The following is a 16,776-nucleotide window of genomic DNA, read 5'->3' as shown; positions in this document are numbered from 1 at the left end:
CTTTAACACTCCTGTGGTATCTTCCTAGAAATCTATCCAACAGTTTTTTCGCTTCCTCCTTGCCAAATTACCATCATATCTCCTAAATGTGTATAGTTTAGTCAAGATTCATTATAGTGAGAATTACATCGCCAGTAGGCTTTTTGATGTTGCTTTACTCATACAGAATAGAAACAGATTTCATATAAATATCACTGGAGCTGTTAACTACAGGATTAAAGAACCAAAAGGCAATCAACGCATGAACTTTATTATCAATAACTGTGAGTAGTTCTAGAAATGACTTGCATGTAAATCATTCTTTCAGGAAACCATTGGAGTACAAATTTCTCCTTACAGGACATGAGCTTTATGGGCAAAATCCATTCAGATCACTGCAGATGACTGCTTACATTCCTGTTATCATCTTTAAAGCTTAGCCCAGATCACATGTGAATTATTAAGCAGATAAAGAGAATCATCTTCAAATTTTTGTCCCCACTTGAGGGTATATGACTTATAGGTCATTATTTGAATGACAACACATATAATGCCTTTTTATTTTTTTTTCAAAATCGGGCATTTCTTTTGTCTTTTAAAAGTAATAGCTGTTAAATTGACAATTTAAGAACATTAGAACTCATTGTACTTTTCAGTCATTTAAAAAAAATTCTTTAAATATTCAGATGCTCAACTGCATATTCACTGACACTAACATTTGTCTCCATTTCAAATTCCCTGCTGTGAACCATCAGTGTAATGGCTGAAAAATATCAGCTCATTCAGCGTTCTTAGTCTGTGGCATGTCTTTATCCTCCTAAAGCATTTCTTTGGAACTCTTAGATTATATTCTTGTTTGGGTAGATTATTGAAACTTTCAAGATGTTAGAACAGTCAGACTAAAATAATAATAATAATAATAATAATAATAATAATAATAATAATAATAATAATGGCATTGGGAACTCAGGAAAGCACATTGTAGCCAGAAAAGTGCAGAGATACAAGGGAAAGAAAAATAAATATCTGGGAGCAACTGTCCATATGTTCTATGACTTACTTCTTGCTCAAGAGCATAATACAAAACTTAAAATATTACTGGATTTAACCAGATGAACCAAAATGCTCATAATTAAAAACATGGAAAGGATCTATTATAAAAAAATCATAGCAGATTTATAGACACCAATCTGTGATTGAAAGTTTAATATGGGTCTGAAGAAATGGCTCAACTGTTGAGGGCAGCTACTGCTCTTGTGGGGGACGCAGGTTCCCTACATAGCACCTATGTGGTAACCCAGAAACTCCACGGCTCAGGAGATCAAATGCTTCCTTCTGATGTCTAGGGGTAGCAGGCCCTCATATGGTACACATACACACGTGATAGCAAACACTCATAATAATAATAATAAGTAAACATTGTAGATGTCTCTAAGGGAAACCATCATCATTTTCACATCCTAACATAATTAGCAATCAGTAGTTAGAATTTTAAGGCACCGAATCACTGATTTTTTTTTTTTTTTTGGTTTTTTGAGACAGGGTTTCTCTGTGGTTTTGGAGCCTGTCCTGGAACTAGCTCTTGTAGACCAGGCTGGTCTCGAACTCACAGAGATCCGCCTGCCTCTGCCTCCCGAGTGCTGGGATTAAAGGCGTGCGCCACCACCGCCCGGCCGAATCACTGATTTTTTAGAATGAAAATCAGCCTGAGGTGTCCTAACACATTAGTTATTACCGTTGACAGAATCATGAACCCAGATGACAGAAACTATGGTCACACACCTTCAAATATGAATTTCCAGTTTTGATACACTGCATCTAGGAGCAGAGTCACTTCAAGATGCTCAACAAAGTCAGATAAGGGACAAGACTAGCATACTCTCTGACTGTCATCCTGCCATCTATAATCACATTTTTGCAGTTTGTTAGACCATGGCTCCATTTCTCTTTTCTTCTTTCTCTTTCCTACCTCTTTCCTCCCCTCTTTCTTTCTCCCTCTTTCCTCTCCCGCACATCCTATCCTCAAATTGATGATGGTATTACATGTGATTGCTTTTATTAAAGATTTGACTAATATGTCACTTCAAGGTTAATATACAACAAGGTCTTATTGTAACATGCTCTGTTATCCTATAAAACACATATCCATATATAATCACAGATTTCTGTTCTCAAGGCAAGCAGTGATATCTCATAGATTCCATTTACTACATAGTAACTATTTAACTTGTTCTTAGACGCAGGTGTTACAAGGAATTTCTACTGAAATGCCATACTGAAAATTTAAATTGGAGTTGGTTAGACTGACATTGATTGATGAGTTACTTGCATGGATTCTTCCTCTTTCGTGAAGTCACTTCATTATTTGAAGAAATAGGTAACTCGAATTGAGATGGAGAGAAATTAGATGCAGTTTGCCACTAAATTATTGTCCGAGGGGATCAGTAGAGGCTATTAAACGCATCTTGGAAATGATGAGCAGTTAAAACCATTAAGTTTCTTGACTGACATACTAAAAATGTAATGAAGTGGAAGGCTGAATCTGTTAACTGTATTGATTTCACATCTAATACGGGTTTTTGAACATCTGTGAGTATCCCTTTTAGGCTTTCTCTTCTTTGCAGCTCATATGCACCTATCACACATGTCCTACCACAATAATTACATTTCAACATCTTTTCTAAATAAGCACCTTAACATAAATAAAATTATTTATATGTATATTTATTCATGGATATATAAATATACATCTATACTTCACAAGAAACAATGTATTATCCACATATTTAAATAGAGCTATAGTTTAAAAGGAAAATTACTGTGGAATTTTTGAATCTGAATTTATAGCACCTTTATGACTAATAAGCATTTTAAAATTAACTGGGTCTCAGTGTCTTGACACTAGGGAAAGTGATATTTAGAAATATCATCTTAAAGGTAGTGTTTTAATCTCAATCAGAGTTTTGGAATTTTATTGAAAACTATGTTTAATTGGTTTTAATCTTTGATATACAAGCATACTCAAATATATAGGACTGTGATGTTTGAATTTTAATTTATGAGATTATCAATTATATTCTTCCCATCTTATAAACCCATCAATTATATTTTAAGACAAAAGACAACTTAGTATTGAGACATCACCAGAGCAAAGCAAATGCTCTCCGTTGTCTAGCAACGGGTCAAGCACTGAAGTACGTGTTCTGAATGGTGTCCGGCACTTCTGGTGTCTATTATATCTTCTTGGAATTCTTCTGAAAGTCTATACCATTATTCAATAACCATTAGCAACATAGACCAATGCAACAAATGAATAAACGATTAGGGCTGGCACTATCCACGGCAACTAGGTCCAAATGAGGGTAGTAGTGACCTGGTATTCCATAATCAACAGTATCTAAGACACATAACTATCAATTACAAAGCACACAAGCTCACATGCACTCATAGACACATATTCCAATCTTATTCTCGCCATGTTTCTAAAGTTAGCAGCAATCACTTGTATTAACTAATCACATGTATTCTCTAATCAATAATGACTATGTGACATGATACACTTTAAAGGTTATTCACTAATGGTAGGATTGGTAATTTTACCTGAGGATGTTCCTGTGACACAATTTTCTAAAACAATTCCTGTGTAGCAAGCTTTGTGCAGAACCTGTGGACATGATAGTTGTTTCCATTATTAGAGAATCTAGAGAGCATTTGGGGTACTTTCACAGGAAACCATATGATGCCAAGTAGCAGCACTTAAGGTCATATAGAAGAATAGACTCATTTCATTCTCAGGGGTTCACCACACCATCATGAACTGTATATAACTCTACAGTATAATTCTCTATGATACCTGTGTGAAATGGCGATGAATTTGGCCTATCTCATCTTCTTGGTGCCCAAGCCTCAATGATTCTTTTGGTTTCCTATAAAATAAATGGATTCACTGATTGCTTGCAATGAGTGATATATGGATATGCACCTCCCCTCTCATTTCTCTGCACAACCTCTGTCCTGTTCGAAAGACATCACAGTTTCCTTTTCCCAATTCTCACGTGCTCTACTCTGGACAAGAGGAGTAATTCATAACGTTTCAAACCACACTTAGAATCCCAGGATATGTGTAGCACTCACTTTTAATACTTTGATTTTCTGCAAAGTTGTCACCTAACACCTAATGGATCTGGTGAAATGCAAGTTCACTTTTTAAAAAAACATCAACTGACTGAAACATTAACGTAATTGGATTATTTCTTTCCAACCCTTTTTTTTTTTTGTGAGACAACCGAGCAGAAACCAATCATTTGCTCTTCCATTCTAGTACACACATGGGAGTCTCCAGGGTTCCTAGATATAATTTGTCCTTGGAAAATGAAACCCAGTTCTTAAAAATCTGTCTTAAAATCTTCAGTACTGACTATTTCACACATATCACAACCAAATCACTAGTTCTCATGTTTGGCTCCCGTCTTTTCTTTTTCTCATTTGAAGAATAACATATTGTAACTCAGAAAGGAGCACTCTTTAAATATTTCTGTTGTTCATACAAATACTTAAGTACTCACAAATCATATATAATTTTTTTATATTATTATTCTTTAAAAGACTGATCTATGACAAAGAGTTGGGCATCGGTGTACATGTTTTGTTATATTTCTTGATGTTTTCTCCCATGATTTTCTTAAAATGCAATTCTATTTATATTACTATAAACTGTGACACAATTGATATCTTCTGATTGACAGCAGTCTCTTAAGTTGTGTGTAGAGAGTAGAACACTGTCATAGAAAAATGCTCACTGTACTGAAACACCTCTAAAAAGACCACAATAGGAATATGTGCTATACATGCATGTGCAAACATGCATATAAATATCATGAGTAAATATGTATATATGTATGCTTAAGGCAGATTTTTTTTATCACTCTTCACCAAAAGAACATAGAAGTGTTGACACCCAAGCAGTAATGAAAACACTTCATTTTAAAAACTTTGTTTTCAATACCACAGTTACTTATTTAAAAGAACCATAAGGATTTAGAACACAGTATGATTTTAAAATGATGACTAAATCAAGAAAATCCGGGACAATGTTATGTCAGAAAAAAAGAAAGTTTCAAATAAATGAACGGATGGGTTACAAGGACAGATGATGTAACGTAAAGAAAATCTTTACAGTAACCTCTGGAAAAATTTGAACCCCAAATCAATTGAGGACAATAGTGAATCATGGATCATAAAATGTAGGAATCTACTTGCCTGTCAAAATGTTAAATGCAAAACCAGAGAGAAATATTGGCCTTTACTACAGAAAAATCTGAAAATCTCTAACTCTACAAACACAACTGAACAGAAGTGTTTTAGCTAAGAAAAATGGTTGTGTGTATCAAAGTTTATTAGTAAACAAATGATTTGTTTGTGATTAAGTAATAGTAATGAGAGAAAATCAAAAAGGTAATTTGAAAATGAAATCATTTAGAAAAAGTTAAAGGACCTACAATCAAATACATGATAAACTGCTGACCTAACAACAATGTAATGAATTGTGTTCAGGTGTGTTGTTTATTTAAATAAAAATAATAATCAAAGATGCTATTCTATTTTCCTTTTCCTCCTGTAGATACTATCAATACACATCCAAAAGCCTACTAGTAGAATGGAAACATTCCTAGTTAAAAGTTTAGATTAAGAGTTTTACTTCTTTCTGTCATTAATTAAAATATAAAATGAGCAATTCAATTTATTTAACCTTTCCCTCGAAACAAAATTAAGTGATTACAAAAGTTTCATTACTGTATTTTCTTATTATACTTTAACATTATTATCCCATAGGACTCTAGAAGCAGTGGATATTCCTTTATTTTTTTTAGCTACACAGAATACATATTTGTTTATTTGGAGGAAGCAACATGTCTTATCTGCATGAATTTTTTTTTGTATACAGTGCAAGTTCCAGGGCCTGTAGAAAACCTGCATGCTGTATCTACCTCACCTACCTCAATTCTTATTACATGGGAACCCCCTGCCTATGCAAATGGTCCAGTCCAAGGCTATAGATTGTTCTGCACGGAGGTGTCCACAGGGAAAGAACAGGTGAGTAATGAAAGGTGTTGCATGCCTTCCATCCTCTGGATGTCTCTAGGAACAAAGACGGGGGGACCTTGCCAGAGCAGGAAAGAGTTCATTACTTAGCATGATCGTTGAATAACTGGGTGGTTCTAAGGACTTTTGCTGGAAATTTTTAAACTATTTCATCTCACTGTGATGATGAGAGAGGTAAAAGACAATAGGGTGGAGTTCATAATGAAAGTGCTAGTTCGGACTTTGACTGTAGTAGCTTGGTCCAGGATGGGTTGCTATATCCTGTGCCCAGAGATATTCCTTTACATTACTCGACTTAAGAACGATTTGCTTTGTGCTTAGTGGCCTAGTCCAAACTGTTCTTTCTACTCTTAGATAGTTTAGGCTATTCTGTCTTCTCTTCACCCTCATGCTGTGACCAGCTGTTTTCTGAACTTAGTCTTAGAAGCTCACTCTTCCCAACCTTTATTGATTCTTATATTTAAAACAATGGTTTTAATAGAAATCTAAAATGAGAGGAATGAGTTTTTCAAGTAGAGTACCAGTAAGTTAGTGTGTGGATGAACAAGTAAAATGTAAAACATTTATTGATGTATGTGTATAATCATATGCACAACTATTAAGATTCCTCCAAATTATCACCTATGTGTGGAAAAGATATAAATACATATACAGAGAAAAGTTAAGAATGAGAGAAAGTGATCTTAGGTTATTGTTTATAGAGGTTACCAAGCATAGAATGGTTTTCATGATTCCATGTAAAATGTCTGATGAGGACTTGCCATTGGAAACAAATTTGCCAGAGATTTAATTAGAAATATTTCAGGTCTACTTCTTAGCTGTCTTTTAGGACAGTATTGGCTGGCTGAACTGCTTTTATGTAATCAGTAATTCTGCTTTATTTCCTTGGCTGTTCCCATGTCACTCTTAGCTCTGACTTTTAAACTGTATCCCCCATTCAATTTTATATAAGCCTCTCTGCAGCTTGTTTCAAAATATTCAAGAGGCATATTGCCCAGTGTTGATAGTGGTAGTCTGGGGGTCATCATATAAAACTAAACAACAGCTCCTTTGATGAGCGCAGGCTCTGATTTCTGTAATGACCTTAGCCTTCCGTAGCTCCCCACTGCAGGTGTGAAGTAGAAAAGTAGAAAGGGTAGTTACAATCTCCACCACAGCACTTGGGGACACAAAACCTGTGCCAGAGTGTCAGAGAGTTTGGTATCCATGCGTCTATCACATCAAGAAAATGACAATCTGTGATTTCTTGGTGAATTAATTGAGTTTGAGGCACTGGAAAGAATCTGTGTCCTTTCAATTGGAATGGAATAACCCATACTATTCCGTGTTCTGGGCAGCGTTAAACAGATCGAAACTTAATGACTATAAAAATCACATGGTGATGTTTTAACACGTAGTCTTCACAGTAGTTCAGACTTCAGTAGGGGGGTGTGTGACACAAGGATGGTTTTACAGCAATTCATTAAAGGGATGGAGTTGCTTCCATGAGCAAGTGCCTAACATCCAAGTCACTGATTGCACAGAATGGCTGCCATTTCTGCTTTAATGTGCTGCCTTAATAACTATTCCGGTATTTTATGTCTCCAGAATATAGAGGTTGATGGACTATCTTATAAACTGGAAGGCCTGAAAAAATTCACGGAATATACTCTCCGGTTCTTAGCTTATAACCGTTATGGGCCAGGAGTATCTACCGATGATATAACAGTGGTTACACTTTCAGATGGTAAGTGATAAACAGAAAAATTTTACTCATATATCTGTTATGAAATGAAAAGAATGTTGATTACATGTTATTGATTTTGTTGTGTAGTTTTTTCTAATATCTTTTGCAATGTTTTTTTTAAATATTTATTTATTATGTATACAATATTCTGTCTGTGTGTGCCTGCAGGCCAGAAGAGGGCACCAGACCTCATTACAGATGGTTGTGAGCCACCATGTGGTTGCTGGGAATTGAACTCAGGACCTTTGGAAGAGCAGGCAATGTGCAGGCAATGCTCTTAACCTCTGAGCCATCTCTCCAGCCCGCAATGTTTTATACTAATTAAGAAATGTAGGCAACTTGTTTGTGGTACTGCAGTCAAATTTAAATTTACAATTTATATACAGTGAATCAGGATGGATTAGTGAATAATTCCCAAACTGTGGTTACTATGTAAGAGCTCAAATTGTTCTTGTGATTGTATTTTTTCTTTTCTATATATGGTTCAACTCAAACACATTTGTTATATGAGTGAACTGATACAGAAGGTATGTAGCTTTCCTTTATCATTTAAATGGTGCAAATGATTAAAAGTATAAATTATGAAATATATCAAATAACTGGAAAGTATATCAAAGGATTTTACTAAGTAAACATGCACTTAAAATATTAGAAGCAAACATGAATGTGCACACCTTCATTTTAAGAGAAAGCTTAGGCATATTTTTCAAATGAAAGGAAAGGGAGGAAAGATTCCTAATGATGATAATGGGTTTAACCAAATAGTGCCAGAGGAAACTGGAGACCAAAGGAATAGATGATAACAAAAGCCTGGGAAATTAAATAAATGTTACAGGCTAGTGTATGGATTGTAATAGAACTATGGAGATTCAGGCAGGGGTGGAACTGCAGAGATGGCTCCCATGAATACTAAAGCATATCAAGAGCCAGCTTTAGTTAGCCTGGATTTCCTGCTAGTATGTTTCATTCTATAAATTATTGATATTTTGATTAAAAAATACCTTCAATTTGATTCTTGATCTAAAATACTTTAATCTGGGAAAGTAGATTCTTCACAGAATATTAACAGCATGAAGAAAGACATGGATGTTTTTAAGGATAACGGAAAGAGTGATGCTCATTTGCAATTTCCCTCAAAAGGGTGTTCTACTCTTAGGCCACTTCAGTATTAATTTTAATGCAATTCTTCTGCCCAACCGTCTGATTCCGTTATTCAAGAGAGAACAGAATATGCACTGGCTGAATAAATTACTTCATAGCTTATAATTATAAAAATAAAAGAAAAACAAATGAAAATGAATATTTTACATAATTTATGTAGATTCAATTCACACTCTGAACTGTAATAGTGTGGCCTTACTCTCCACTTTGATTTTAAATGTCATAAGTGAGAAAGATAGACTGTGACTCATTAGTTCACGAATTATCTCCTGGAAAAGCTGCAGTGCCCAGGAAAATGTCTGTCACTTGAAAATGAGCTCCATAATCATAGTCCCGAGTAAATATCGTTGTTGGAGGAACACTAAATATTCTTTATCAGATGCACTTGATGAGAAAAATGAGGGAGTCTGAGAGACTCCTGTGTAGGTACCCTGACTTCTTCTATAACCACATTAATAATCAACTCCATTCTTCTAATTTTTACTAAAACATGTGCTCTTGGCCTCCACCCTGACATTGCCCAGTATCTTCTTTCTACTTCATCTAGTGTTTTCTCTTCTTTGTTGAAGCTATTCAGGTAATGTTATTATGTACCACATTTAGACGGACTGAGTTATGTGGAATACTCTCTCTCTTGTTTACAGTTTCTCAGTCACACTGTACCAGTCTACTTTGATACTTTGCATTATAAATAAAAATTAAATAGTCTAACCTATGCACACACTAACATAATAAATGACACACATATTAGTGTTTAATATTTGCTTATTATGTCAATATCTGTTTCTGTTTTTTGATTCCATTACACATATAGTATAATGTTATGTCTATGTGAGTTTCTACCAGCTTGGGAAATGTGTTGCATTAATTGCATAGTTTCACCCAAAACTTTACAAAGATTTTATAGAAAAGTAAATTGTAGGATTTCTAATATGCATTTGAAGATATCACATCTCACACAAACTCCTGACCAAATAAAAAAATCTAACACACTCTGACTTTCTTCCAAAATCCCATCATTGGCAGTTGCTGCAGATTCAAACCGTAACTGAGATAATTTCCAAAATCTGTTTTTAGAATAAAAAATATTTCTGAAGTTTTTTAAATGATATGAGGTAGAACAATGTTATTCTTTAATTTTCATCAGGGATAAAAGTTAAAATGCAACTGGTACCATAAACATGTTAGTTACATTCTGAAAAATTAAGTACAACTAAATTAATATATAAAAATTTCAACCAGTACTTCAATTTAAACTCTGGAAATGAAAAATTTGTATCTAAATTTCTGGTTTTAGAATAGCTATTATTATACCTTTGTAACATTTCTATAAAATAATGTACTATCTCATCTTCTGCCTCCTGGTTATGCACATAAACCTAACATTACCCTCTGTATTGATGATATAACATTAACATTTGTAAAACATTTGGCCGTGTGAAAATTTTATTTTTTGCTCAGTTAAAGCTGTAGTATTAACTAAAACATCTGAGGTGTTCCTTAAATAATGGAATATTAGTAAAGATTGCTTAGTGACTTTATTCATAAGCACATGCCTCTTGCTTTGTATCACAGAATACATTGGCTACAATCTTTATTAAGCACTGCAAAAATTCAAATCAAAGCAAAACAAATTATTGCAATTTCCATCATGCTAATAAAGATCTAGGAACCAATCCTTAAGTAGGTCTTTATTTTTCATCTAGTCACGGATTCAATCCATATTAATTGGTTGTCAGTTGAAGAAGACAGAAATTAGTCAGAGAGACAGCATGCCCTCCCTAGTAGGGAAGAATTTTAAGACGAAATTCAGAGTCAGTTGCTGGTCCTATGTTACAAACTACAAATACCATTCACTTTCCATGAAAAGAAGAGGAAGCAGGGCCGAAGAATGGCCCAGAGATGTGAAAATACACATTAGTCCATCCCATCTCACTCACCAGTGTGTCACAAATGAAAATGAGGATGTGTCATTTAATAAATGAATGATGCTAAGAAGTTATTGAATACCATTTCTGAACCTAGGGTGTGTTAGGAGCTTTATTTATTTGCAGTTCAACCCTGACAGCAAGGCCATTTCTGGACACATAACAGCTATGCATTCAATGGTTGTCTTCAAATTGTTCACATGGCAGGAGACTTACATAGAGTACATCTTCACGACAGCTATCAAAAGGGATCTTAATATACTCTTTTTAACATGATTTAAGAAATTTTAAATAGAGGGAAACATAATAAAATAACTAGAAAATGTCCAATGAGAAATTAACTGGTCTTTTGTTCATAGAATTTATGGACCAAATACTATTGGTGAACCTGCTTGCTTCAATGTTACACAACTTTAATTATTAATAGCTTAGAGCATGAGGAGTCACTTCCTTTGTTCACTCTCTAGGAGATATTAACGACTGCATTATAGGGATTAAACCACCTAGGTGTCTATTACAACGATCTATTCCACCAGAAAATCATGCGGATCCTGAAAAGCACAGTATGATAATCCTTAAAGACCACTCTAGAAAAATCACTGCGGTGCCTCCCGAGGTTCCGCCAGGGAGGTCATCACAGAGCTGTAATTGGATGTCAGTGTTTGCTACCGCAGCTGGTGCTCCACAGAGGAATAGCCAAGGGACCCACCCCACGAGACACAAATAAACAAATGTTTATTTCTTCTCTCTCCAGGAAAATTGAGAAGGGCCACGTGCTGGCATTATCTTACTGAGTTCTCATTATGAAATTTGATAAGGATACACTTTCTCTTTTCTTCAGCCGGCTGGAATTCTTTTCAAGACTTTGGCAGTAACCTTCATCCCTTGTTTGATTCCTTGCAGTGCCCGGCGCCCCACCGCAGAACATCTCACTGGAAGTGGTTAATTCAAGGGTAAGTCAGCCTACGTCGATTTCTTTATTACCTAGGATACACATACTCTGCTCATCACACTGCCAAGTAGAATGTTGGCTGGTATAAAGGTAATGCAATGGAACAGCTAGTGAGTGGTATTTGGTTATACAAGCTCTTTAACCAGACTAAGATACACTGAGTTAAGAACTATTGTTTTTGTATAAGCACTTTTGGTTTAGTAGGTATTAGAGTACTTAAGGCTCTTCTAACAAGAAGTAAGACTGTATCTCTTATCTATATTTACTACTGCAGAAATAAATCTAATATTTGACCGTACTATTTTAATTCAGATAAAATTAAAATAACATTTAGCTCAGTAATCTTTATAAATTTAATTTTTAACTGAAAATTCATACAATATATTCTGACCAGTGTTTCCGCTCCCAACATCTCCTCCCACATACTTCCCACCTCACCTCACCTACCGTTCTACTCTGTGCTTTCTCTTTTCTTTCTTTAGAAAACAAAGAGGCAGATAAAACAAACAGACAAGCAAACTAGAATTAAATAAATAAACAAAACATTGAAGAACTACAAGATGAATGCAGATAGAAACATATATACACAAAAATAGAATTGAAACAAGGAAAAATTGGGGACCATAATATACAAACAAAAGAACAGTAGGGACAAAAGGTGCCCAACAAAACAGTATGTGACAAAGAAAATCTGCAGAAACACAATTGGGCTCGTTTGCTTCAATCGTGAACTTCTGGGTGTGAGCTTCACCCACAAGTGTGATTTATGTATCAATGAGATTCCTGTGGAGAAAACTAATATTTTTTTGTAAATAGCTGTTAATTGGAGATAGCTTCATATTTGGGATTGGAGTTGAAGTTTACTTTCCAGTCTCAGAGTTGAGACCCATCCTGGTTTGGATGTGTGCAGTCTCTGGGCACGGTGCCACAGCCTTTGTGAGTTAATTTGTCTGTCAATACTGTTGTGTCTGGAATACACTGTCTCCTTGGTATTTGTCTATCCCTTCTGGATCTTACACTTTTTTTCATTGATGTTCATTGAGCTCTATATTTTTTTATCCTCCCCTCCCTTCCTCTCCTCTCACATTCAACCCTCTCCCAAGGTCCCCATGCTCCCAATTTATTCAGGAGATCTTGTCTTTTTCTACTATCCATGTAGATTAGATGGATCTTACACTCTTTATATCTCCACTTCTTAATAGCTCATTTAGCCCTTTGGGGAAGGCTTTGATGAAGGCATCCCATTTAGGATTGTGTGTTCCAAGGTCTCTCAGTTTCTATACATTGTCCATTTGTAAGTATTTATACTAGTTATCATGTTATCATTTCCTGCAGGAGAATGTTTCTCTGATGATGGCTGAGTGAGAGAGACTTACTTATAGGTATAGCAGAATATCATTAGTAGTCATTTTGTGACTATGTTCCTTGAGCAGAATAATAGAATTTGGTTTTATACTAGGTACATTACATATCTAGTTTCAGGTTCTGGGACCTATGATTAACATCAAGGATGGGTGTCATCTCATGGCGTGAGCCTTAAGTTCAATCAAGTGGTTTGTCACAAAAATAAATTATCACTCTTGAATGTGACTATATGGGTATTTATGTATCCAGGGCTAACCACTGGAGATGGAAAATCCTATGCAAGGGTTTGTTCACCTTCATAGATTCATGTGCAATTCAACACTTATACATAAAGCTAGGAAAAAATTAGAAGGTATAGAGCTGAAAGATTTTAAGAATCAGAGGGGTTAGGATACATTTTGCTGGGTAGAATCTCCTAGGCATGACAGAAGAAATATACTAATGAAATTTCAACAATATAATTTCCAGAACAAGAGCAGTATGACAACTGTTAATGTTACAATGTGTACAGGAGAAATTACAATGGTCCCACTAGATGAACAACTAGAGGTATCAATTGCTACTGAGGAAAGCAGAATCAATGAGTTTTTATACAATTCCTACGGATTTCCTTATGATGTCTATGATAAGGTTTAATGATTTTCAGACATGATTAAATTCAGTGTCAGTGTGAACTTATGATGCGTCTAAGCAGGACTCGGAAAAGATTTTATAGGATATTCTCATTATTTATGTTTCGTATGTTAAAATATATATTGGGGGCTTTAATATTAATATAGTTTTGCCCTTTCCTGATTTGGATATGTGCACTGCTCTTTAGTATATACGCAGTAATGTATGACTTAGTGCATGTATACAAGGGATTTTGACAAAGATATTAAAATATATAACAGAATCACTCCCATTAGAATTTTTGTTTCATTCTCTTATCACCTGTAACTTAAACTTCATCACACACATCTCTAATGTTCCCATTTCTGGTTGGCTCTGCAGTCAGAGCTTGTGTTAGCCTTTCCGTGAGGTTTAATGAGATTTCCTTCAAGTCATACATTTTTTAAAAGAGGGAGTCTTAATAATAGGCTTAAATTAAATGAACCTAGGTCTAGTGATAAGGTTTCTGATTTTAATTTAGCTCATGGAAGTTGCCCTTATAGTTGGAATGGTTGATTAGTCAGAGAACATGAATAGGTTCAATCCCACCAGTAGGTGAAGGCACTCTGTGATTTGATTTTGGAGATTACAAAATTTTCACTTACATAAAACATCTACTGGTATCGTATTAAATATGTTTAAGCTATAAAAATGCAAGAAATTTATCTGTGAGATTTAACACACTAATAAGACTAATTGGAACCAATTTTATTGACTCGTTTTTAATGAGCACCTAACAGTGTAAGTCACTAAAGCACTGCAGGTGTCTGTACCTGGCAATGTGCTCTGCAATTCAACTATCATTTTCCTTTACGCCTTATAATCCTGGAAGTCTTGTTTATGAAATGAATTATTGGAATATCAACTCTGAGCTTGGATCTTGTTGGCAAAGCTTTTCAGAAAGGCAATCAAACACCATGACTTCCTAGGGTTGATTTATATTGGATATGTGGAAATAAGATCATATACAATTCAACAATTAGCATAAGAGGGTGAAAAGTTCTTTGAAAAGCTTTAGGACACTAACATGTTAGGCAATGGCTTGGAGGATGTAGGAAGAGGTGATGCAAGAGCTAACACATCAGTAGGGACTAACTTTGTGCACACTCAGGGTAAAGCCTTGCTAATATAACTAGCTCCAAGTTAAAATGCTTTGAAGACAAAATTTGGCATAAATAACACATGGAGTTGGTCAAATGGGATGAGAAAGTATGAGTGAAAAAGGTGGGGTGGCTTACATTAGCTAGTAGTAGAAAAGTTTTACAGAACGTGGGAACTGTTAACCCTGCCCTGAGCTGACGATGGACACAGATAAATAATGACAATAAAATTACTGCCATGGGAAGGCTATAAAAATGGACAAAGTGTTGAAAGATTCAACAGAGTGAAGGTATATTTTGGGTTGTTTTCTTATAAGTGGAGAAAAATGTTGGGTAATAACTAAAAGGGAATAAAATGATTAAAAGAAATTGTATTGTTTTAATCATGTTGCTGGTTTTGATTACAAACTTGTGAGGTACTACAATTTCTAGAAATGATACAATATAGGGGGAAATTTACCATGCAGATAGTAGAATGGAAGAATACCAGCATGCAATCTTGTTGGTAGACAAGGTGGCTTAAGACCTAGTAAAAAATGGTAAGGTCAATGAATTTTTTAATTACCCCTGGTTTCCAAAGTACCCTGAAGCTTATAAAATCTTATATATACCCAAAACCACACAGGGTAATGACACTGTGATATGAGGATTTGGCTGTTGATCACTTTACTACACTGTATCTGGGTACTGGGTTTCATACTAAGGAAAGAGGCATGAAGAAAAAAAACAACTAAATAAAATAAATCTTGCCTTCAAGTGGTCTAAGATCTCTGTGGTTTAGGTCCCTGACAGAAGTTGAGCATTAGGTCAGTGCCTAAGAGCTTTACCCGTCCTGAAGATATTTGGAACCCAACAGGTGTAGGAAATAGAGTGCGCTAAGAAAAGAGAATAAAGCTTTCTGATGTTTGGGCTGGATCCTGTAACATCCCTCATTGGTTTTTGATTTGAATATCCCTTCCACAGAGCCTGGTGCGGTTTCTGACGGTTCTAGAAACAGGAGGTAGAACTGAGCTGGATGAAGCAGGTAATTGGGGTAGAACCTTGTGAGCGTGTTATCTGTTGATACATTGCTCTCCAGTTCAGCTCTCCTCCACTCTCTGTTCTTTCTGTTCACCATGATATTCTGCTAAAGGACTGACATGCTGAACCCTCTGAAGCAGTAATGCAAAACCCATAATTCCGTTATTTATGTCTGATATGTTGTCGTAAGCAACAAACAGGTAGTGAATGCACCTAACTTACCACTACTTGAACCTATTTGGAAGATTCTGTGTCTCAAAATTATGTATTTGCCTCTAAAAGCAAACAACTTTGAAGAACTGCAATTTGTTAAGAGAACAAGGGGATACCTCAATAAACTTCAGTAAACTAGCTTGAAATTTTGGGGCATTTCCAAATGTAATTATTTTTTTCTCAATCTAAAGTTATAGAATGCATTTGTTATTGAAAGTTTTCAGGCAAAAATTGGAATTACAAAAATGAGCCCTTATCTCAGCCCCCAAGGTTGGCTGGCAATCAAATAAAGCCTCTAATTATCTAGCAGCATTGTTCTGGAACCATGCGGAAATAGATGCTAAACACCAAGCAAATTCAAATCATAATGTGAGGCACATATTTTATAATTAACTATTATTAATTTATACAATAAACAAAACTAAGCCATGTTTGCACAAACTGGACGACTTTAGAAGAAACATTGTCAGATAATAGCATACCTGTCTAAGTATGAGAGCACCCTAAGGTAGAGCCTCCTCTGTAATCAAAGTAGAGTTTGATCCCTTTTCCGCAAGTCCTCTGACTTTAATCTCATTT

At 35.2% G+C, this 16,776-nt stretch overlaps 1 protein-coding gene across 2 annotated transcripts in view; it reads left to right on the top strand.

Moving 5' to 3' along the window:
- The window catches only part of Dcc (DCC netrin 1 receptor), a 1,026,209-nt gene that overhangs the window by 754,481 nt on the left and 254,952 nt on the right, over window positions 1–16,776 (top strand). For both annotated transcript variants that reach the window (XM_026783657.1, XM_026783656.1), the window contains exons 10-12: window positions 5,924–6,072; window positions 7,669–7,807; window positions 11,800–11,849. In XM_026783657.1, coding sequence (XP_026639458.1) covers window positions 5,924–6,072; window positions 7,669–7,807; window positions 11,800–11,849 — 338 coding nt within the window. The remainder of the gene's footprint in view (window positions 1–5,923; window positions 6,073–7,668; window positions 7,808–11,799; window positions 11,850–16,776) is intronic.

This window comes from Microtus ochrogaster, chromosome 18 (assembly GCF_000317375.1).
Source record: "Microtus ochrogaster isolate Prairie Vole_2 chromosome 18, MicOch1.0, whole genome shotgun sequence".
NCBI lineage: Eukaryota > Metazoa > Chordata > Mammalia > Rodentia > Cricetidae > Microtus > Microtus ochrogaster.
This window is presented reverse-complemented; position numbering and strand designations above follow the sequence as displayed.